Source organism: Pan paniscus, chromosome 19 (assembly GCF_029289425.2).
Source record: "Pan paniscus chromosome 19, NHGRI_mPanPan1-v2.0_pri, whole genome shotgun sequence".
In the NCBI taxonomy this organism is placed as follows: domain Eukaryota; kingdom Metazoa; phylum Chordata; class Mammalia; order Primates; family Hominidae; genus Pan; species Pan paniscus.
The window spans coordinates 56,414,823-56,438,634 of record NC_073268.2 but is presented as its reverse complement, the minus strand read 5'-3'; the positions used below and the strand labels follow the sequence as shown (position 1 = coordinate 56,438,634).

Genomic DNA, 23,812 nt, shown 5'->3' with positions numbered 1-23,812 from the left:
ACCTTGCCCCCAGCCCTGTGCTCTCTGAAACATGTGCTGTATCCACTCAGGGTTGAATGGATTGAGGGCGGTGCAAGATGTGCTTTGTTAAACAGATGCTTGAAGGCAGCATGTTCGTTGAGAGTCATCACCACTCCTTAATCTCAAGTGCCCAGGGACACAAACACTGCGGAAGGCCGCAGGGTCCTCTGCCTAGGAAAACCAGAGAACTTTGTTCACTTGTTTATCTGCTGACCTTCCCTCCACTATTGTCCTGTGACCCTGCCAAATCCCCCTCTGCGAGAAACACCCAAGAATGATCAATAAAAAAGAAAAAAAAAAAAAAAGAAAAGAAAAAGAAAAAGAAAAAAATAATTAGTCAGGCATGGCGGTACACACCCATGGTCCCAGTCAGGCATGGCGGTACACACCCATGGTCCCAGCTACCTGGGAGGCTGAAGCAGGAGGATCACTTGAGCCCAGGAGGTCAAGACTGCAGTGAGCCGTGATTGTGCCACTGCACTCCAGCCTGGGTGATACAATGAAACTCTGACTCAAAAAATAAAAGAAAAAACGTATAGAAAGAACTTTAAGGCCGGGCGCGGTGGCTCACGCACTTTAGGAGGCCACCGCAGGCAGATCACGAGGTCAGGAGTTCAAGGACAGCCTGGCCAGCATGGTGAAACCTGGTCTCTACTAAAGATACCAAAAATTTGCCACACATGGTGGCGCGTGCCTGTAAACCCAGCTACTCGGGAGGCTGAGGTAGGAGAATCACTTGAAGCTGGGAGGCAGAGGTTGCAGTGAGCCAAGATGGCGCCACTGCACTCCAGCCTGGGTGAGGGGTCCAGACTGTCTCCAGAAAAAAAAAAAGAACTTTAAAAACTATGTGGTACCATGTAATATATAAATATTTTAAATAAATATACCATCCTCCTCCTGATGTCACATTTCCTGCTGTCGTGAAAGCTGACCAGGAGAAGAGTCAGAAGACTGAACAGCTGACCCTCAGCCTGTTTTTTCCCTGCTCCCTTCCTGAGGCATGGAGGTCAGCAAATCTTAAGGATTGGAAGGTTGAGATTACCCAACTAACACTGATTTGACAGGTGAGAAATCTGAAGATCAGAGAAAGTCAATAATTCCTCTAATATCACAAAATTGTGGCAAAATGGGAAAAACTAATGTTTTCTGCAATGCTTTGCAGCTTTCTCAGCAAGCAGTGAACTAGGAGGAGCTGAGATGTTCAGTGAGAGCACACATTAAAACCACCTGAGGAGCTTTCTCCTCATCTATACACCTGCAACTGCTCCAGGTGGAAGGGGAAAAGCCAACATGTGGCATTGTGGGGAGGGTTGATCTTTTTGGAAATAAATATTATATGCAGGACTTAAGAAAAAGTACCGCAGAATATAAAGTGAAAAATCTCCTCGCCCTTCTTCTCCAGCTGCTACCCAGTTACACTCCCAGAAGGCAACCAAAGTTACTAGTTTCTAGAGTGTCCTTTGGAAATATCCTACACATACATACACTCACACATTTTCCCCTATGTAAATGGTGGCATACTAGAAACACACTGTTCTGTATCTTGCTTTTATTACTTAATACATCTTGGTTGGCCAGGCGCGGTGGCTCACACCTGTAATCCCAGCACTGTGGGAGGCCAAGGCGGGCGGATCACGAGGTCAGGAGATCGAGATCATCCTGGCTAACACGGTGAAACCCCATCTCTACTAAAAATACAAAAAAATTAGCCAAGCATGGTGGCGGGCGCCTGTAGTCCCAGCTACTCAGGAGGCTGAGGCGGGAGAATGGCGTGAACCCAGGAGGCAGAGCTTGCAGTGAGCCGAGATTGCGCCACTACCCTCCAGCCTGGGCGACACAGTGAGACTCCGTCTCAAAAAAAAAAAAAAAAAAAACCATCTTGGCAATTATTCTCATCAATTTATGGTTCTTTCTATTGCTAAACAGTATTTCACTATATGGGCTGGGTGCGATGGCTCACGCCTGTAATCCCAGCACTTTGGGAGGCTGAGGCGGGTGGATCACCTGAGGTTGAGAGTTCGAGACCAGCTTGACCAACACGGTGAAACCCCGTCTCTACTGAAAATACAAAAATTAGCCAGGCGTGGTGGCACATGCCTATAATCCCAGCTACTCGAGAGGCTGAGGCAGGAGAATCGCCTGAACCCAAGAGGCAGAGGTTGCGGTGAGCCGAGATCGTGCCATTGCACTCCAGCCTGGGCAACAAGAATGAAACTCTGTCAAAAAAAAAAAAAAAAGAGTATTTCACTATATGAACATTCATGCATTTTGTAAAAGTTTTCCAACTAATTCTGATCTGCTGTCCTAAAACATGCTTTAAGTTATCTATCTCTGCACTCTCCTCCCAACTCAGATATCCCAAATAAATAAAGCTATAAATGGAATGAAGAGGCAAAAAAAAAGATTTTAACCCAGGGTCATCCAATTTTTTCTAACAGTGGCCTAAATGATTAGACACCCATGAGGTACAATTTTTTAATGCACATTGTTTAACTTTCAGCTATGGTGAGTCCTGAGTTCAACAATTACACTCAATGTCACTCAAAGTCACAAGTTAAGTGACTTGTCCATTTTTTCCCTCATCTCAGTAATCCTTCCTTGTCCGTTTTGTGGTATGACTTTAGTGAAGTTTAACTTTATTATCTCAAAAAAAAAAAAAGTCAGTTTTCTTTAAAAGTACTATCCGCCCAATACAGAAGGAAACACACACACACACACACACACACACACACACTAGCAAAATCAGGAAATTAGCCCCTACTAGCATACAAATTTACAGGTCAAAGCAAGCCCTTCCTGTCCTCGCATGAACTGCAGCCTGGAGACCACGACAACCTCCTTCCTCAAAACTTATCCATGAGATACACGGCAACAGTGCTCAGATTTTGTTTTTTAATCAGAATGTTTTCCTCAAAAGTCTTAAATGAAAGCTAAATGTACAAAAGATACAATGGAGAAACATTCCGATCTAGTAAGAATGGGAGACCTAGGATTCATCTTTTCAGTCTCCCCCTGCCCTTTCCCATCCTTCTCTCCACCCTTCACTCTAGTCCTGGCTCACTAAGATACTTCGGCAGAATACTTTACATTTGAAACCCACTGAAATAAAAGAATCTAGTTTAAAGTTCAGACTGAAGGGGAAGGGAGCACCTTAAGTGGCAGTATCAAATTATAATTTCAGTTCTTAGCACCAAAACTCATTAACTCAGGGTAGTTACATGGTTGACTCATGAACTGAAAAAATTCTATGAATTGTTTAAGCAATCTGATCGAGATTTTATAAGCAACTTCCTCATCTCTTAAATATCAACATATAATGTTTTAGGATGGGAATAATATAGTAATAATTATACGTCACTGTCATAAAAGACAACAGCACTTCTAACTGAATTATACAGATAAACCCAGAACTAGCCTCTTATATATTGCAAACAGGTAATACAATATTGCAAAATGAAATTGATCTATTTAAGTTCCTTTTTAAATCCTCTCATATTAAATAAACACACACATATTTACTCAACAGGAAAATCTTGCAACAACAAAATTTCAAATACTATCCTGCCAAAAAAAAAAAGCAATTTTTCCTCTCAGCAGGAACTCCTGGCTTTTGGCCCACAATTTTTGCATAACCAAAATGTGTTACACAAAGGTGTTCAAGGTGGCCTAAGCTATCTTGGAAAAAAAGCTAAAAATGGCCAGGCACAGTGGCTCACGCCTGTAATCCCAGCACTTTGGGAAGCCAAGGCCGGCGGATCACAAGGTCAGGAGATCAAGACCATCCTGGCCAACGTGGTAAAACTCCATCTCTACTAAAATACAAAAAAAAAAAAAAAATTAGCCGGACATGGTGGCGCACACCTGTAGTCCCAGCTACTCGAGAGGCTGAGGCAGGGGAATCGCTTGAATCTGGGAAGCGGAGGTTGTAGTGAGCTGGCATCGTGCCACTGCACTCCAGCTTGACAACAGAGCGAGACTCCATCTCAAAAAAAAAAAAAAAAAAAAGCTAAAAATATACTTCACTGTGGCAGGACTGCAGATGCCACTTCAGATGATCAAGAATGAATCCACCAAGCGTCACAATAGAGGTGAAGCCTACATTTCACCAAAGCAGAAAAAGGATCCCACAAAATATGTAATTTTTACGTGATAAAATAATAAAACCTACTGATACAAAAGTATGGGGTAGGGCAATGCCTTTATGACATTCAAATGCTAAAATATTAGTTATTAAACTGAGGAAAATTAGGTCACACCAGTTCCCACAAAGCTGTCCAGCTCTAGACCAATTCTAAAAGTATGTTAGGCAAGACAAAGCTAAGAAGGACCACCACCCTGGGCATCCCAACACCCAAAATCCTCCAACCTGGGGATAATTTAAAGAAAGCCAACCTCCTAAACTTATTACAGAGTCCAGCATGCAGGAGAGGAAAGACTAGAAATTATCTAAGTGAATTCTGTAATTTGTACAAGACCAGAGTGGTGCTATACTGTAATAAATTTTCTCCTGTAAAATAAACTAAAGCATTCTTCCCTTTGGGGGGGAAAAAAGCTACTGCTTCTCAGCCTTTTGGTTAAGATCTAATCTGGGGGAATGCCATTAACAAGGTATTTTATTTGCAGCCTCTTTTGACATCATGACATCTTACTTAGAGAAACAAATGGAAGCTAAAGAAAAAGCTTTTTAGTTAACCTATCCTACCTCTTATAAAGTATGATATTGAAAGAGAAATTTTAATAAGGATATAATTATTTGATAAATCTATGGGTACACATATTCAATAAGTAATTCTGGCCAGGCACAGTGGCTCACGCCTGTAATCCCAGCACTTTGGGAGGCCGAGGCAAGTGGATCACTAGAAGCCAAGAGTTTGAGACCAGCCTGGCCAAAAAAACAAAACCCCATCTACACTAAAAATACAAAGCCTAACCGGGCATGGTGACACGTCTGTAATCCCAGCTACTCAGGAGGCTGAGCAAGAGAATCACTTGAACTCAGGAGGCAGAGGTTGCAGTGAGACAAGATCATGCCACTGCACTCCAGCCTGAGCAACAGAACAAGACTCTATCTCAAAAAATAATAATAAATACATAATTCTTAAATGAAAGAAAAATGATGCTATTTTACCTCTACAAAAAGTGCTGTCCCAAGACAGCAGTACAATGTAACAATATCCAACTGAGAACTCTGTGGTATGTCGACACTACATTGAACTAATTCTCTGAACTGAACAACACTCACTCACTCACTCAACTTATAAGAACAAACATATTTCAAAGCCAGCCAAGCGTGGTGGCTCACATCTGTAATCCCAGCACTTTGGGAGGCAGAGGCAGGTGGATCACTTGAGGTCAGGAGTTCAAGGCCAGTCTGGCCAACCTGGCGAAACCTCGTCTCTACTAAAAATACAAAAATACGGCTGGGCGCGGTGGCTCACGCCTGTCATTCCAGCACTTTGGGAGGCTGAGGCAGGAGGATCATGAGGTCAAGAGTTCAAGACCAGCCTGACCAACATGTGAAACTCCATCTCTACCAAAAATACAAAAATTAGCTGGGCGTAGTGGCACACGCCTGTAATCCCAGCTACTTGGGAGGCTGGGGCAGGAGAATCGCTTGAACCTGGGAGGCAGAGGCTGCAGTGAGCAGAGATTGCACCACTGCGTTCCAGCCTGGGCAACAGGGCGAGACTCCGTCTCAAAAAAAAAAAAAAAAAAAAAAAAAAAATTAGCCAGTCGTGGTGGTGCGCACCTGTAATCCCAGCTACTCAGGAGGCTGAGACACGAGAATCACTTGAACCTGGGAGGCAGAGGTTGCAGTGAGCTGAGATCGCACCCCTGCACTCCAGGCTGGACGACAGAGCAAGACTTCATCTCAAAAAAAAAAAAAAGAACAAATATACTTCACAACCAAAGTGGATGACTACATGCCAATTCCCTCCTTGATTAACACAAAAGAAGAACAAAGAAATTGAGATAAGAACAATTTTAATGTAGATATTTGGCCTGAATTAATAGATATAACAATATCTAAGTGGATATTACTAAAAGAGTTACCATTTACTGAGCTCTAGATATATACTAGCCAGTGTACTAAGACTTGGTGTGTGCATGAGCTCACCTAAAAGTCTGGTTCCACTATTAGCTCTAAGGCTGTAGGAAAGCTACATAACTTCCTCAAGCTACGTTTTTCTAACTCAGAGACAGATATCTTAAAGATCATCTGCTGCTGCCTCCCCTTTGACCCACTAACAGAGACTACAGGTTATTAAGCAATATAAATCAAGGGTTATGAACAGACTCTGTTTTTTGCTGCACCCCTCTCAGCACCCCCGAGCTCCATAAATCTTAAAGTCAAATGCTTTTAGCCTACTTTATTTTGGTACACACCTTAGAAACAAACAGAACTATCAAACACCTGTGAAGGCAAAGATCAGCTCTGTTCTGCTCTACATGGCCTCTGCAGCAGCTAGCAGTACTTAGCTGTCAGTAACACCCACTCCAACAGCAAGTTGTTTAGCTGTTCCTTACACACACACACACACACACACACACACACACACACACACACACACACACACACACTCTGAAGCTTCCCAGGCCTCTCCATCTAACTACCACCATCCTTACCTCTTGCTGCAAAAAAACTCCTAACTGGGCTTCCCACTTGAATACTTTCTCAACTCAAAAAGCCAAGTGTTCTTTTTAAACCTTAAATCAGAACATGTCACTCTCCTGCTTCAGATTCCCCAAGGATTTCCTACGCACCGCAAATAAAGTCTCAACTACTTACGATGACCCAAGGCCCTACTTGATTTGGCCTGCTTACTTTCCAGATTGCTCACTAGGCCCCAGCAACATGAGTTTCCTTTCAGTTTCTTCAGGAGCCCTTCTCTGCCAGGTCCTTCCTAACTGGGTCTTTGTCCTTTACTCTCTGCCAGGAACGCTGTTCCTGGCTCATTCAGGTGGCTAGCTCCTCCTCAAACTTAAGGTCTCAGTTCAAATGTCATCTCAGAAGAGTCTTTCTAACCACCCTACATATAAGGTAAGCTCCCACGAGTTACTCTCAATCACATCACCCTTTTTGTTCCTTTATAGGTTTATCATAATCTGAAATGGATTACGTACTTCATTTTATTTGAGTATATTGTCTTCTCTCACTAGAATAAAAACTACCTGTTTGATTCTCTACAATATTTGTTGAATAAAATAAACAAACTCCCATTCATGGGTCTAATTTTTTTAAAAGAAATAAACAAGAAATATACGAATATACGAGACTTATCTGTACAGGACTTATTTGAAGCAAAGTGTGAAAATCTACTGAGGGACATAAAAATCTATTTGAACACAGGATAGAAAGTACATAAAGATGTCAATTTCCCCAAACTTCACCTACAATTTCAGTATTCCCAATCAATATTCAGCATTCAATAAAAATCTCTATGATTTCTTTTTGAATGTCACAGAATGATTCTAAAGTTCATCTAGGAGAACACATAGACCAGAATTGTCAAAGTCTGAAAAAAAAAAAGAGTAATGAACAGGTAACTAACCCCATCTGTATTAAAATTATAAAATGATAGTAATTTAAAGTATATGGTAATCAAAGAGATCAAAATAAAATAATAAGAGATCAAAATAAAATAATACACAAGAGATCAAAATAAAATAACAAGACCAATCAGAAATAGTCCCAAACACATTTAGTAAATGACAAAAGCTGCAATTCTAATAGTGGGGCAAAAAACAGATTATTCACTAAATGGTGCTGACACAACTAGCTAGTTAGGGTAGAATTCACACACAATTTTATCCCCCAAAATATGTCTCACTTCTTATACCAGAAATAAATTCCAGATGGATCAAAGAATTAGAAGTTTTAAAAAGAGAAGGAAAAGAAAAGGAGAAAAAGAAACCATTGAAGTATTAAATTACAACCTGGGGACTCCTTTGTTTTAAAAATACAAAAAGGCATGCAGTTAAAAAGTCTTCCTCTCACTCATTCTTCTTACTGTGACAACCAATGTTTCCAAGTATCATATATCCTGTGATATACAAGCAAACATGTATACATTGTTTTTCATCTTTAAAGCAAAGACACATAGAGGCATATAATGTTCCTCGCTTTGTTTTTCTAGTTTAGTAGATAGGTGAATATTTTACATTTTGGAGTAAGGAAAGTCTTAAGTAGAGCACAAAACACAAAAGTCACATAAATAGACTAATAAGAGTCACAGCTAACATTTATTATTTACTTACTTTGTGCCAGCCACTATGCCTAATGCTATTTACATTATCTCCATTTTACAAATAAGGAAATTAAGGTGTACAGAGATTAAATAATGTGCCCAAGGTCCCACAGCAGCATGGTGCTGGGTTTGGATATATCTGACTACATAACATTACAAAAGAATAGCCAGGGGGATATGTGCACACACATGAATAAAGTGAATAAGGCCAGGCGCGTTGGCTCACGCCTGTAATCCCAACGCTTTGGGAGGCCCAGGCGGGTGGATCACCTGAAGTCGGGAGTTTCAGACCAGCCTGACCAACAAGGAGAAACCCCATCTGTAGCAAAAATACAAAATTAGCCAGGCATGGTGGTGCAGGCCTGTAATCCCAGCTACTCAGGAGGCTAAGGCAGGAGAATCACTTGAACCCAGGAGGCAGAGATTGAGGTGAGCTGAAATCCTGCCATTGCACTCCAGCCTGGGCAACAAGAGCAAAACTCTGTCTCAAAAAAAAAAAAAAGAAAGAAAAAAGTGAATATGTAGAGAACTTTTTAACCTGTTAAAAACCAATAACCCCATCAGGAAATAACCAAAGAACAAAAGTAGGCAATTTATAAAAGACATATGGCTGGGCTCAGTGATGCATGCCTGTAATCCCAGCACTTCGGGAGGCCGAGGTGGGTGGATCACCTGAGGTCAGGAGTTCGAGACCAGCCTGACTAACATGGTGAAACCCCATCTCTACTAAATATATAAATTAGCCAGGCGTGGTGGCAGACGCCTGTAATCCCAGCTACTTGGGAGGCTGAAGCAGGGGAAATTGCTTGAACCTGGGAGGCGGAGGTTGCAGTGAGCTGAGATCGTGCCATTGCACTCCAGCCTGGGCAACAAGAGCGAGGCTCTGTCTAAAAGAAAAGAAAAGAAGAGGAAAAAAAAAAAGGTCGGGCGCAGTGGCTCATGCCTGTAATCCCAGCACTTTGGGAGGCCAAGGTGGGTGGATCACCTGAGGTCGAGAGTTCGAGACCAGCCTGGCCAACACAGAGAAACCCCGTCTCTACTAAAAATACAAAATTAGCTGGGAGTGGTGGTGCATGCCTGTAATCCCAGCTACTAGGGAGGATGAGGCAGGAGAATCGCTTGAACCCAGGAGGCAGAGGTTGCAGTGAGCTGAGATCAAGCCATTGCACTCTAGCCTGGGCAACAAGAGCGATACTCCATCTCAAAAAAAAAAAAAAAGAAAGAAAGACAGAAATACAACTATCCCCATATTAAAAAATGTTTAGCCTCAATCTTGATGGATAAAAGGCCAATCAGAATCTCATTTTTTCAGTTCCTAAATTGTCAAAATGTTTTAAACCGTAATATCTAGTATTGGCCAGAGTATGCGGCATACCTGAATACTACTGGTAGCTTTACAAATTGGTACAACAATCTTTTGGAAGGAAAATGTATAAATATCTATCCATATCTACATTATTCACATCTTTTGATTCAGCAACTCCACTTCTAGGAATCTATCCTACAAAGCTGTTTGTACAAGTACACAAAATGCATATACATATGTACATGTGCATAAATATTCACACACACACACACACACACAATTGTTTACAGCTTTGTTTTTCTGGCAAAAAAAAAAAAAATCTAGTGACCGTAAGTTGATTAAGCAAATTACGGTATTTTCTTTTTTTTTTTGAAACGGAGTCTCACTCTGTCGCCCAGGCTGGAGTCCAGTGGCATGATCTCGGCTCACTGCAACCTCCACCTCCGTTTCAAGTGATTCTCCTGCCTCAGCCTCCCGAGTAGCTGGGATTACAGGCACATGCCACCATGGCTGGCTAATTTTTGTATTTTTAGTAGAGATAGGGTTTCACCATGTTGGCCAGGCTGGTCTTGAAGTCCTGACCTCCGGTGATCCACCTGCCTCGGCCTCCCAAAGTTCTGGGATAACAGGCATGAGTCACCATGCCTGGCAAATTATGGTATCTTCATGTACTAGAAATGGGATATTAAGTTGCTGTTAATGATTGATAGAGGTAACTGAAATAAATAGACAAACTTGGAACAGTAGTATATAAAAGAATAGTACATTATGATCCCATAATATAGAAAATTATACAAACACAGAAAAGAAAACTGGAAGAATATGCAACAAACTCAGTAGATTACATCCAAGAAGTGGTTCTTTCAATTTCAGTATATATATAAAATAATGTATTACTTATAATTAGTGAAAGATAAGATTTTAAAATAGCATATCCTCCTTCATGCATTCAAATGATTTTGTGTGAATATAAAGTAACTTCTTCCTCCCCCTCAACAGAATGTATATACTCTTACATCAGGTATATTTACGTTCTGCATATTTTAGGTTATAACTCCTAGATAGCACAAGTTTGATTTCATTCCAAATACCTCCAAATACATAAAAGTTATTGTAATTAAAAATGAATTTAAAAATCTTAAAAGTAACGCAAAGTTAAACATCTTTGAACAGAAACTCAAAGTCATGATGATGACTACTTAAAACAAACATTTTCAAAATTACATAAATCTCTATGTTATTGCCAGGGGAAATGAATTGCCTAAAACAAATTACTCCGAATGTGAACTGCGTATGACAGTGATAATGGCAAGAAGAATGTCTGTCAGTTTAACAAAGTATGGGGTAAAGGGGCAATCTATAAGCATAAAGGTGACTCTCATCATAAATCTAAGAGTCAAATTTTCCTAGAAAAATGTAACCTTGGCGGGGCGCAGTGGCTCACGCCTGTAATCCCAGCACTTTGGGAAGCCGAGGCAGGCGGATCACGAGGTCAGGAGATCGAGACCATCCTGGCTAACACAGTGAAACCCCATCTCTACTAAAAATACAAAAAATTAGCCGGGCGTGGTGGCAGACGCCTGTAGTCCCAGCTACTCTGGAGGCTGAGGCAGGAGAATGGTGTGAACCTGGGAGGTGGAGCTTGCAATGAGCCGAGACCGCAACTCCATCTCCAAAAAAAAAAAAAAAAGAAAAAAAAAAAGAAAAGAAAAATGTAACCTCAATATATTTGGTTTTGATATCAGTTTATTTGTGTATAACAAAGAATAAAAACAGACAAACAGCCCAAATTTTGTTCCTCGAGTACACTGTAATGGGGGAAATAAATCCAAATAAGTTAGGATTCTTGACTTTTCCTTTACTCCTGACTAATCTACTTAATTTTTTATATAAAACTAGTCGATATTATTCTTTCAAAGGGAGTCCTGAATTCTATTATAATCCTATCAACCAACCGTTCCATATATCTTTTTGTTTGTTTGTTTGTTTTGAGACGGAGTCTCGCTCTGTCGCCAGGCTGGAATGTAGTGGCGCAATCTCGGTTCACTGCAACCTCTGCCTCCCAGGTTCAAGCGATTCTCCTGCCTCAGCCTCCTGAGTAGCTGGGACTACAGGCGCGTGCCACCATGCCCAGCTAGTTTTTTTTTTGTTTTGTGTGTGTTTTTAGTAGAGATGGGGTTTCACCACGTTGGCCAGAATGGTCTCGATCTCTTGACCTCGTGATCCACCTGCCTTGGCCTCCCAAAGTGCTGGGATTACAGGCGTGAGCCACCGTGCCTGGCCAACCATTCCGTATTTCTAACTCACAGTTTTTTCCTAGGATTGAAACTACTCCAAAATTCCCTGCATATATAAATTAAAACATTATTGCATTCTAATATTATCTAGAACCATGAGTGCTGTCTAGGATGAACCAATCCCATGTTTACTTTCTCTTTCTCCCCAAAATTCCAATAAACAGAATTTTTTTTTTCTTTTTTAAAGAAATGCTTTTAACTGGGCTCAGTGGCCCGCACCTATAATCCCAGCACTTCAGGAGGCCAAGGTGGGAGGATCACTTGAGCCCAGCAATTTGAGGTCAGCCTGAGCAACATAATGAGACCCTGTTTCTACAAAATAAAAAAATTGACCAGGTGTGGTGGCACACACCTGTAGTCCCAGCTACTCAGAAGGACCGCGTGAGCCCAGGACTCGGAGGCTGCACTGAACTATGATCACACCACTACACTCCAGCCTGAAGCCTCCAGAGACAGACCCTCTGTAAAAAAGAAAAAAAAAAAGAAATATTTTGATAATTTACTAATTACAGCTATGTTAGTCACTGACATTGGTGAAATTTCTACCTGTTTTTTAATTTCCAAAAACTATTCAGCATCAAACTGCCATATGTGTATCAGAGATCTTCTACAGCAACCACACTAACTCTAGCTGCTAAGCTCATTTTTATGCATTCAACAAGTATCTACTAGTCCTAGGCACAGGGTGTTATTCTGGGAGTGGGAAAAGAAGAAAAAAATTTTTTAAAACTCAGATACAGACATGCCTACAAAGGGCTTACAGTCTAGAGGCAAAGGATCAAGAGTTTCCAGAATAAAAAAATATACATTTTGGAGAAGAGGGAATAGGAGAGACACTTCCTGGATGATGTAATATGTGATCAAACCCTTGAAAAATAGGATAAATTTAGACGTAGTAGAGTTTGGAAGAGTAAGGGAGGAAAGGAGTATTCCAGAAACAAGCATAGTAACAAGAAAAAAAAAACAAAAAATTCTTCTTAATGCAACACAAAATAGCCCAAGTAGAATAAAGAAATATGCCATGCTTCAGTATTTATGTAAAGATTATCAGCTTAATAAGAATATGCCTTTTCCTTTACAATAAATTTTATAGGCCGGGCATGGTAGCTCATGCCTGTAATCCCAGCACTTTGGGAGGCCATGGTGGGAGGATTACTTGAGCCCAGAATTCAAGACCAGGCTGGGCAAAACAATCAGACCCCATCTCTATTTTTAAAACATTAAAATAAAATAAATTTTATAGCATGAATACATACAGAAAATGAATATTACAAATAAGCTTTTGGATGTAAAAAAAAAAAAAAAAACACATAAAGAATACACTCGGCCAAGTGCGATGGCTCACACCTGTAATCCCAACACTTTGGGAGGCCAAGGCGGGCAGATCACTTGAGGCCAGGAGTTCAAGATCAGCCTGGCCAACATGGCGAAACTCTGTCTCTACTAAAAATACAAAAATTAGCGGGGCATTGGTGGCATATGTCTGTAATCCCAGCTACTTGGGAGGCTGAGCACGAGAATCACTTGAACCTGAGAAGTGGAGGTTGCAGTGAGCTGAGATTGTGCCACTGTACTCCAGCCTGGGCAATAGAGTGAGACTCTGTCAAAAAAAAAAAAATGTTCATGTTTGTGCTATTTATCTAAGCTTTTATATTAATATAACAATTGAAATCCTTCATACTTAAAAAAAAATCCAGAAGTCTGAGAGTAGGCAAAACAAGCAACAGCTAATTTTATAAAATAATTTAACCTATTTGTAGGCCAGGTGTGGTGGCTCACGCCTGTAATCCCAGCACTTTGGGAGGCTGAGGCGGGAGGATCACCTGAGGTCAGGAGTTCGAGATCAGCCTGACCAATATGGAGAAACTCTGCCTCTACTAAAAAATACAAAATTAGCAGGGCGTGGTGGTGCATGCCTGTAATCCCAGCTACTTGGGAGGCTGAAGCAGGAGAATTGCTTGAACCCAGGAGGCAGAGGTTATGGTGACCTGAGACAGCGCCATTGCACTCCAGCCTGGGCAACAAGAGTGAAACGCTGCCTCAAAAATAACAGTAATAATAATAATTTAAACTATTTATTTGGGCCTCAGGGGTATTTAAACCACTGGCATAATAAAATTTCCATCACTATTAATACTTAAATTCCATGAAGTGTCACTGGATCCAGATAACCTCAAAGACATTTTTGTTTAAGAAGATATTCATCAAAGCAGATTAAAAATTAAGCAAACTAAATAATTCCTGGTGATCACTGTAACACTGACATAGATCAGTATCAATTTTTTCAAACTATATTTTCATTGCCGAAATTTAACATTAAGAAGTATCTTAAATTCGATACCTAAGCTAAATATCCAAAGTAATCTCTCATTTCCTATTCACTCCAATTTTTTTTTTTTTTCTTGAGGCAGAGTCTCACTCAGTCACCCAGGCTGGAGTGCAGTGGCGCAATCTCGGCTTACTGCAAGCTCCGCCTCCCGGGTTCACGCCATTCTCCTGCCTCAGCCTCCCGAGTAGCTGGCACTACAGGTGCGTGCCATCATGCCCGGCTAATTTTTTGTATTTTTTTAGTAGAGACGGGGTTTCACCATGTTGGCCAGGATGGTCTCGATCTCCTGACCTCATGATCCGCCCACCTCGGCCTCCCAAAGTGCTGAGATTACAGGTGTGAGCCACCGCGCCTGGCCAATTTTTAAGTGTCAATCATCAAATCGATTCATCCCATGGATGATACAGTGTAACACAGTGAACACTATAATAGATACGAAAAGACTTAGATTCTGCTATTGCCCAACTTTAGCAACTTAGGCAGGTAAATCACTTCACTTCTCCGACCTTCAGTGTTATCGAAAGTAAAACAAGACTAGATAATCTGACTCTACATTCTATAAATTAGCTCTTTTTATTTTATTTTTATTTATTTATTTTTTTTGAGAGACAGTCTTGCTCTGTCACCCAGTCTGAAGTGAGTGCACTGGCATGATCATGGCTCACTGCAACCTCAACCTCCCAGGCTCAGCTTCCCAAGTAGCTGGGACCACAAGCACACTCTGCTAATTTTTCAATTTTTTTGTAGAGATGGGACTCGCTCTGTTGTGCAGGTTGGTCTCAAACGCCTGGCCTCAAGTGGTCCTATCACCTCAGCCTCCCAAAGTACTAGGATTATAGGCATGAGCCACTGTGCCCTGCCATTAACATTTTATTTTAACCAATTTTGTTGTTTTTGAGATCGTTGTTAAATAAAAGTAACAGCAGCACATACGGAAGAAGCAAACTGTCTGAAGAACTCCATAGGAACATTCGCAGTGTTTCATACAGTCTCAGACTTTCAAATGCAAAGAAAAAAAAAATAGGTTGTATCTGAAGACTATTCTAGTAATATTTTGACCACACAAGCTACTGGGGTAGGAAAAAAATGGTAGAAGAACAGTATAAGTGTTCAAGGAAAAATGCCACCACAAGAAAACCAAAATAAAAAACAGATGCTCCACATACGGTTATTACTACATTACAGAAGCTTTTCATAGCTTTCCAGTGCTCTTAAAAAGTACTAATAGAAAAAGAAACAAAATGTTTTCTTAACCATTTACATGTATACATGTATTTTTTGCATCCTCAAACCTGAAAAGGACCAAATATAAGATAATCTATAGGGCCGGGCACAGTGGCTCACACCTGTAATCCCAGCACTTTGGGAGGCCAAGGCGGGTAGATCATGAGGTCAGGAGTTCAAGACCAGCCTGACCAACACGTCTCTACTAAAAATACAAAAATTAGCCAGGCATGGTGGCGCATGCCTGTAATCCCAGCTACTCAGGAGGCTGAGGCAGGAGAATCACTTGAACCTGGGAAGCAGAAGTTGCAGTGAGCCTGAGATCACGCCACTGCCCTCCAGCCTGGGTGACAAGAGCGAGACCCTGTCTCAAAGAAAAAAAAAGAAAAAAAAAGATAATCTATAGACTGAGTTATTTGTGAATATAACTGATCTGCTCGACTATATTTTATAACTTTCTAGTATTTAGTAGTGTGCCAGAACATAAAAAGCACCTCATACTGGTTGAATAAGTGAGTAAACAAAAATATATGAATCTCTAATCTATAAATAAGACTATACACAATAAATTCTGATCAACCTTTACTAGTTGTTTTATATCATAGTCTAGTAAAATCCAGTATCTTAAGTAAAAGAACAGATGGAACTAAATATGCAAGAGTTCCATCATTCCCAGGCATCAAGAAGAATTTGAAATTACAACTAAGATAGATCACAGAATACAATTAAAACCAAATAACCAAAACGTATTTTTTAAAAAACAAACAGCCTGACATTCACCTACATCAACCCCCAGTCTATCCAAAGGCCTTTGCCTTCTACAGCAGATAACAAAGGTAAGAAAAGAAAATCTCACCAATTCATAACACAATTTCTTTTAATGCTTTTAAGGCCGGGTTCAGTGGCTCACCCCTATCATCCTAGCACTTTGGGAGGCTGAGACAGGCAGATCGCTTGAGCCCAGGAGCTCGAGACCAGCCTAGGCAACATGGTCAAACCCTTTCTCTACAAAAAAAAAAAAAAAAAAAAAGTAACCAGGCGTGGTGGCCTGTGCCTGTAGTCCCAGCGACTTGGGAGGCTGAGGTGGAAGGATCACCTGAGTCCAGAGGTCAAGGCTGCAGCGAGCCACTGTATTTCAGCCTGGGCAAAAGAGACCCTGTCTCAGAAAAAAAAAAAAAAAAAGCTTTAAAAAAGTTATTGACTAATCTAATCTTTCCTATAAGTTAATTTCCATCATTTCATTCTTTTTTGATTAAGAGGATAGGCAAAACACAAATTTTACTGTTTTTTAAATCCAACAAGTATTCAATTAAAAATAAGCCAGGCACGGTGGCTCACGCCTGTAATCCCAGCACTTTGGGAGGCCAAGGCAGGCGGATCACGAGGTCAGGAGATCGAGACCATCCTGGCTAACACGGTGAAACCCCGTCTCTACTCAAAGTACAAAAAAATTAGCCAGGCATGGTGGCACGCGCCTGTAGTCCCAGCTACTCGGGAGGCTGAGGCAGAAGAATTGCTTGAACCCGGAGGCGGAGGTTGCAATGAGCTGAGATTGCCCCACTGCACTCCAGCCTGGGTGACAGAGCAAGACTCTGTCTCAAAAAAAAAACAAAAACAAAAAAAACACATAAAATCAGCGAAGGGCCTATCCTGCTCTCAAGAAATAAAATAGGTACATAAATACCTACAAGATAGAAAGTGTAAATGCCGCGAGAGATGTGCAGAAAAAGCATTACAGGAGCCCAGAGGGAGCTGTTACCACCTCACAGAAATATAACCCCTTCAATCTGTTTAAAACAATTTTATAACTATTAACTCCCTTTAGGCTCACAACAGCCAACCCTAGGAGAGTAGATGTTTACCTAATATTCAAGATGAGGAAACTGAAGCACAGAAAGGTTGATCAAGTTCCAAAATCACATAGTTAGAGCAAGAATCAAGATACTTTGTATTATATTTTCTCCGGGGGAGTAGTTCAACATATGGCAAGCCTTTTGTAAAAGGAAAGAGTATTTTAGTATTGTAAGTAATCAGTTCCTACTGTGAGCATTTTATACATAGCTATATCCATATATACAATTAATCTTGATTTCCATTAACAGGTGTGCTTAAAGCAAGGCCAAGCAACTGGGTACTATAAATATTAAAACAAATAAATAAACTTCCACCGGATGTTAACAGAAAAAGAAAAAAAGATACAAGATTTCTCTCTCCAGTAACTTGCGGTTACTTCTTCTGTAATTGTTACCCTTGTCTAAATAACATTCTAAAATTGGTCTGCTCCTGAGCCCGGGCAAGTACAAGTTGGTTCATCCAATAAATATCTTCATGAAAAGGTACATCAAAACATTTTAAAAAGCTATTAAAAATTAAACGATGCCATCAACTCTTCAGTTATCCACAGGACAATCACATGTGACCCAGCATCAGCAGCTATTGATCAAGATATATTGAACGAATGAATGAATCTTTGTAGGCATTTTTAAATCCCGGGCCTGTTGCTCCTTGCACAGTGCCATGTTCAGCCTTCCATCACTGCCTCACCAGGGTGCACACAAGGAATGTAAATTTCAATATAATTAGGATATAATTAGAGAAGCAAATCCGATGCAGGTTTACATACTAATCCCAAAGATTAGAATTACCTATACTACTACTATCCAAGGTTAACTCTGTTGAAGAGGCACCGCAGCATGCAACATCACATAAAGAAAACTGACACTTCCTGAGCAAATAGTTTTCGTCCATATCACTTATTCCCATCCATTCCTTTAATACATGACTATTCCTGATCCAGTTAATTTGAAGAATTCAGTCTCCTCTCCATAAAGGCTGATTTCACAACTACAGTTTCTCAAATTCCTCTCTCCCCAAAAAGGGGTGCACTCACGGACTTCGCTTAAGAAAACACCAACAATAAACGGCAGAAGGTATAGTGTTCGGATCTTTGCCATCTCCACCAGTACCCAGCCTTCGCCATTACACCCTGAAGCGGTCTGTTAGAAAGGTGAACTAATTTACTCTGCACGCACTTGTCCATGGCTGTCAACCTCCGCAGCCCCTTCTACACTTCCAAGTCGGCCACCAACTCCGCCTCAGTGAGCCCAGGCCCGCCACCTGCGCCGGCCCCACCCGGGGCACCGGCTGCCCGCTCTCCCTCGCAGGCCCTGTAGGCTCCGCACGCCCCTCCGCACAGGACACCTCGGGGCCAGCCCCGGCCCGGCCACAGCCCATTCTTCCTCCAAACTCCATAAGCCTCCGCTAGCCCAGCCCGAGCTCCCCGCCGCGCCCGGCTCTCTCCTGGGCTGCCGAGGGGAAGAGGCCAGGCGGCCAGGACGGGTCCCGACCTGCCCAGGCCTGCGACACCCCCCGCCCGGCGGAGAAACCGTCCCAGCGGCTGCTGCCCCGGGAGCCCTCGGAAGCCCCCGGACTAGCAGGAGCCCGGAGGCCGGGGTTGCAGGCGCCAGGGCCTACTCACCGGGAGCTGGCTAAGCGTGGGAGCCGACGTGCGCCCCGGCCTGAGGAGTGGGACGCGGCCACGGCGCGCGGCCCTACACCGGGACCTCGCTCGGCGCGGCGAGTCGGACGCTCACTCCAGCCGCCGCCGCCGCCGCGGCTGCTGCTTCGCCACCTTGGCCGCCATCTTGACTCAACCCCTCTCCCTCCCCCCAGCCCGCGGAGCCGCGGCTAAGGCGGCTCCAGCGCCGGCTCCTCCTCCTTCCGGAAAGTTGGGAGACCAACTCCCTCCGCTGGCCGGGCGCCTCTCCTACCTCGGCGGAGCTTCCCGGGTCGCGCTGCGCCCGGTCTCTTCACGTCTCCTCTAGGCCTGGCAGCGGCGGTCCTCTCGGACGGATACGGGGCCGGGCAGCGCCCAGCCGGATCCAGCGCTGCTGCCATCGTGCCCTGGGCTTGTGCGCCCCCCGCCTGCCCGTCTGTTCCGCTTGCCCGAGGCCTTCCTCAGGCGTGGGAAAAGGAAAAACTCAGGCCGTGGAAGGGACCCTGCAAACCCCTCCGCGGCGTGGTGGGGCGGCGGCGGCCTCTGGCCGGAGCTGCGTAGAGGGAAGCCGGTCCCCTCGTGGCTGGGAGCTGGAGGGGTGCATTTCGACCTGCCCAAGATACTTTCTAGGGCTCTGGCTGGAATTCGCACCAAGCCCTCACTGAAATGCTGGGCGAGGCCGATTTGTCCACGATGTTGCTCCTTAACCTTAAGTTACTTGCAAGAGGAGCCTGTGGCCCTCGCGACTGTTAAGTGCACGCTCAGCCTCACCCTGCTGGGGAAACGACGGTTCCTCGTAACCGCACGCATACGTTCCTTTAGAAAAGCCAGGCCCGACCGGACGCAGTGGGTCACGCTTGTAATCCCAGCACTTTGGGAGGCCGAGGCGGGCCCATCACTTAAGGTCAGGAGTTCGAGACCAGCCTGACGAACATGGAGAAACCCCGTCACTACTAAAAATACAAAAATTAAGCGGGCGTGGTGGCGCGCGCCAGTAATCCCAGCTACTGGGGAGACCGAAGTGGGAGAATTGCTTGAACGCGGGAGGCTGAGGTAGCAGCGAGCCTAGGTCGCGCCACTGCACTCCAGCCTGGGCGACGGAGCCAGACCCTGTTTCAAAAAAAAAAAAAAAAAACACGAAAGGGCCGGGCGCGGTGGCTCAGGCCTGTAATCCCAGCACTTTGGGAGGCCGAGGCGAGCGGATCACGAGGTCAGGAGTTCGAGACCAGCCTAGTTAATATGGTGAAACCCCCCTCTCTACTAAAAATACAAAAACTAGCTGGGCGTGGTGGCGCGCGCCTATAGTCCCAGCTACTCGGGAGGCCGAGGCAGAAGAGTCGCTTGAACCCGGGAGACAGAGGTTGCAGTGAGCCGAGATCGCTCCACTGCACTCCAGCCCGGGCGACAGAGCCTCTCAAAAAAAAAAAAGTAAAGAAAGCCATCCAAAAGTGAGAAGGAATAACAAAGTTGGTGTAACTGGCTATTTTGGAAAACTGTCATACGGATAACGGGCTGTCTAACCCTATAATTACGAGAAAGGCCCGGGTCTTAAGAAATGAATTCGCAAATGAAGAGGAAGGAACTCTTCCTATAAGTGGGAGCTTATATATAAGACGCTTCCTTTTAAACCGATTGTACAGTGTGGTAGGACTAGGGTAGGAAACTGGACGGCATGGAGACTTCTGTGTTAAAACACAAGAGAACCCTTAACGTTAAAACCTCAAGCTTCCGGAGCATGTCGGCGGGAGGGACTTAACAGCGGAACCCAACATTCCCGGGTGAAGTTTTCCAGCCGGAGTCAGGGTCAGAGGCAGCCTTTCCTACTGCGCAGGCTCAGTGCTGCTTACCCATCATGGAAGCAATGTGGCTCCTGTGTGTGGCGGTGGCGGTCTTGGCATGGGGCTTCCTCTGGGTTTGGGACTCCTCAGAACGAATGAAGAGTCTGGAGCAGGGAGGACGGCTGGGAGCCGAAAGCCGGACCCTGCTGGTCATAGCGCACCCTGACGATGAAGCCATGTTTTTTGCTCCCACAGTGCTAGGCTTGGCCCGCCTAAGGCACTGGGTGTACCTGCTTTGCTTCTCTGCAGGTAGGAGGCCATAGGAGGGGCGATGGGAGCCGGGGCTTTGAAAGGGATTTAAGTGCTAACCGATCTCAGTCGCCTTCTTCTCGAAGAGTTTTCCGTAGGGAGCTAAGTGAATACACCGAAGGTCTTACCTCTGAACCCCTCACAGCCTAGGGACAGGAGCGGCCGGCTTACCTGGTGGGTTGGGGGACGTCGGCAGCTCGCGTACTACGCTAGCAGGATTGAGGAGCAGAGAAACAGTTGCAGTTGGTTGTATTCAGTACCTGCATTTCCGTTGGGAACTCCACCTGTACTTGTTATTCTGTGGAACTTTTTTTTATTTGTAGAAGGAGCAAGAATATTGACCTTACTATATAGCACACGAAACAATCTATGCTGTATCGTGCCTGCTCAATCCTTTAAGTTAACTTCTAATGATAGTAAAAGACTTTCCTGCTGCCTTTAAAATGCAGCTTGTGCTAGTAACATGCATGTGTCAAATTGAAGAATTAGACATAGATGACTAGATAGAAAGTAATTTTGTAGGTAATTTTAGAGTTCAACTCCACCCAGCTTTCAGTGAAGGAACCTTTCAAATAATAGATTTTTGCTTACCATAGAGAAAAGATCAAATGACAAAGCAAATATTGACCATTAAGCTGGAATATGGTGATAATTGAACAGTTGTATAAATGAAGTAATTGAATTGTACACATACAATGGGTGAATTTTATGGCATGTCAAAGTATACCTCAATAAAGCTATTTTTTAAAATTGCCCATGACCTCTTTTCCCATTTGGTTGTGTGTCTTTCCAATTCTTTTTCTATACAGCTTCTTCACAGAAATCACATTTTATAAAATTTTATATCGTTTTTACTCGACATTACTTTTTCATTTATTTACCAAATACTTATTAAACATTTGTGTGCTAGGCCTTATTCTATGCCCTAGGGATACAAAAGTGGAAAGCTAGGTAAGAGCATTGTCCTCATGAAACTTAAAACATCTACCTATATTTAGATCTAAATGTATAGCCTGTTAAATGGCTTCATCGGGATAAACCTTAATCATCCCTTATTGTTTGTACATTCAGAAGGTTTTTTCCTAGTTTATTGCAAAGAGCAGAGAACATCTTTATGTATATTACTTCATGAGTATTAATTTTTAAAATTGGCTGTTTTAAGGCTTTGCATTGCAAAACACATTCCCAAAAACAAAATGCCAACTTACTCTTTTTTTTTTTTTTTTTCTGAGACAGTCTCGCTCTGTTGCCCAGGCTGGAGTGCCGTGGCGTGATCTCGGCTCACTGCAACCTCCACCACCCGGGTTCAAGTGATTCTCCTGCGTCAGCCTGCCAAGTAGCTGGGTTTACAAGCGCATGCCACCACACCTGGCTAATTTTTGTATTTTTAGTAGAGATGAGGTTTCACCATGTTAGCCAGGCTGGTCTCAAACTCCTGACCTCTAGTGATCCACCTGCCTTGGCCTCCCAAAGTGCTTGGGATTACAAGTGTGAGCCACCATGCCTGGCCTACCTATTTACATTCTTACTGGCACTAATGAGAGTATCTGTCTTAATATACTACTTTCTGTAGCATTGACTGACATTTTTTATAAATTTTTTTTTTTTTTTTTTTTTTTTTTGAGACGGAGTCTTGCTCTATTGCCTAGGCTGGAGTGCAGTGGCGCAATCTCGGCTCACTGTAAGTTCTGCCTCCTGGGTTCACGCCATTCTTTCTGGGACTACAGGCGCCCGCCACCATGCCCACCTAATTTTTTTTATTTGTTTTTAGTTTTTAGTAGAGACGGGGTTTCACTGTGTTAGCCAGGATGGTCTTGATCTCCTGAACTTTTGATCTGCCCGCCTCAGCCTCCCAAAGTGCTGGGATTACAGGCGTAAGCCACCGCACCTGGCCATTTTTTATAAATTTCTTAATTTGTTTAGTATCTTCTCCCCCAAAAACCTTTGTTACCAGTAAAAGTAAACCATTTTACATATTTATTAAGAATTGGAGCCCAAGCACTTTTCTTCTAAAATTTATGCTCTGTTAAGAATATTAATTGCAAATAGTTACAAGTAATGCCACCATTTTTTCTTAGCTTCTAGGTTTGGTGGGGGTTTTTTGTTTAGTTTTCTTTTTGAGATGGAGTCTCACTCTGTCACCCAGGCTGGAGTGCAGGGGCGCAATCTCAGTTCACTGCAACCTACGCCTCCCGAGTTTAAGCAATTCTCTTACCTCAGCCTCTCGAGTAGCTGGGACTACAGTGTGCACCACATGTTGGGCTAATTTTTGTATTTTTGGTAGAGCTGAGGTTTCGCTGTGATAGCCAGGCTAGTCTCGAACTCCTGACAAGTGATCCACCCACCTCGGCCTCCCAAAGTGCTGGGATTACAGGCGTGAGCCACCACACCCAGCTGGCCAGCTTTTAGTTGTATTTGTATTTTATATTACAACTGTATGAGTCAAATTATAAGCAAGTTTGTTACAAGGTCTTCAAAAGAAGCCTGGATTTTATTTGCAAAACATTATAGGTACAGCTGTTTAATAAACTTACCCTTATTTTCAATAGGTTCATAAAAATTTGGGACCAGAATTGAAAATTTTTTCAAATAAAAAATATAGGCCGGGCATGGTGGCTCATGCCTGTAATCCGAGCACTTTGGGAGGCCGAGGCGGGCAGATCATGAGGTCAAGAGATCAAGACCATCTTGGCCAACATGTTGAAACCCTGTCTCTCCTACAAATACAAAAATTAGCTGGCTGTGGTGGTCCACGCCTGTAGTCCCAGCTACTCGGGAGGCTGAGGCAGGAGAATCACTTGAA

At 43.1% G+C, this 23,812-nt stretch overlaps 2 protein-coding genes across 31 annotated transcripts in view; one reads left to right on the top strand and one right to left on the bottom strand.

Moving 5' to 3' along the window:
- NCOR1 (nuclear receptor corepressor 1) overlaps positions 1 to 19,868 on the bottom strand; it is a 187,594-nt gene extending 167,726 nt beyond the window's left edge. For 19 of the 23 annotated variants that reach the window (XM_034943258.3, XM_034943261.3, XM_034943262.3 and 16 more), the window contains exon 1: positions 18,905 to 19,177. The gene's annotated coding sequence lies outside the window, so the exon portion shown is untranslated. The other 4 variants (XM_055101243.1, XM_055101244.1, XM_055101239.2 and 1 more) reach the window with 4 other exon arrangements.
- Positions 19,869 to 20,774: 906 nt separating this feature from the next.
- PIGL (phosphatidylinositol glycan anchor biosynthesis class L) overlaps positions 20,775 to 23,812 on the top strand; it is a 134,179-nt gene continuing 131,141 nt past the window's right edge. For all 8 annotated transcript variants that reach the window (XR_010110675.1, XR_010110674.1, XR_010110673.1 and 5 more), the window contains exon 1: positions 20,775 to 21,009. Coding sequence is in view for 2 of the 8 variants with exons in the window: in XM_055101255.2 (XP_054957230.1) it covers positions 20,775 to 21,009 (235 nt within the window). In the remaining 6 variants the exon portion in view is untranslated. The remainder of the gene's footprint in view (positions 21,010 to 23,812) is intronic.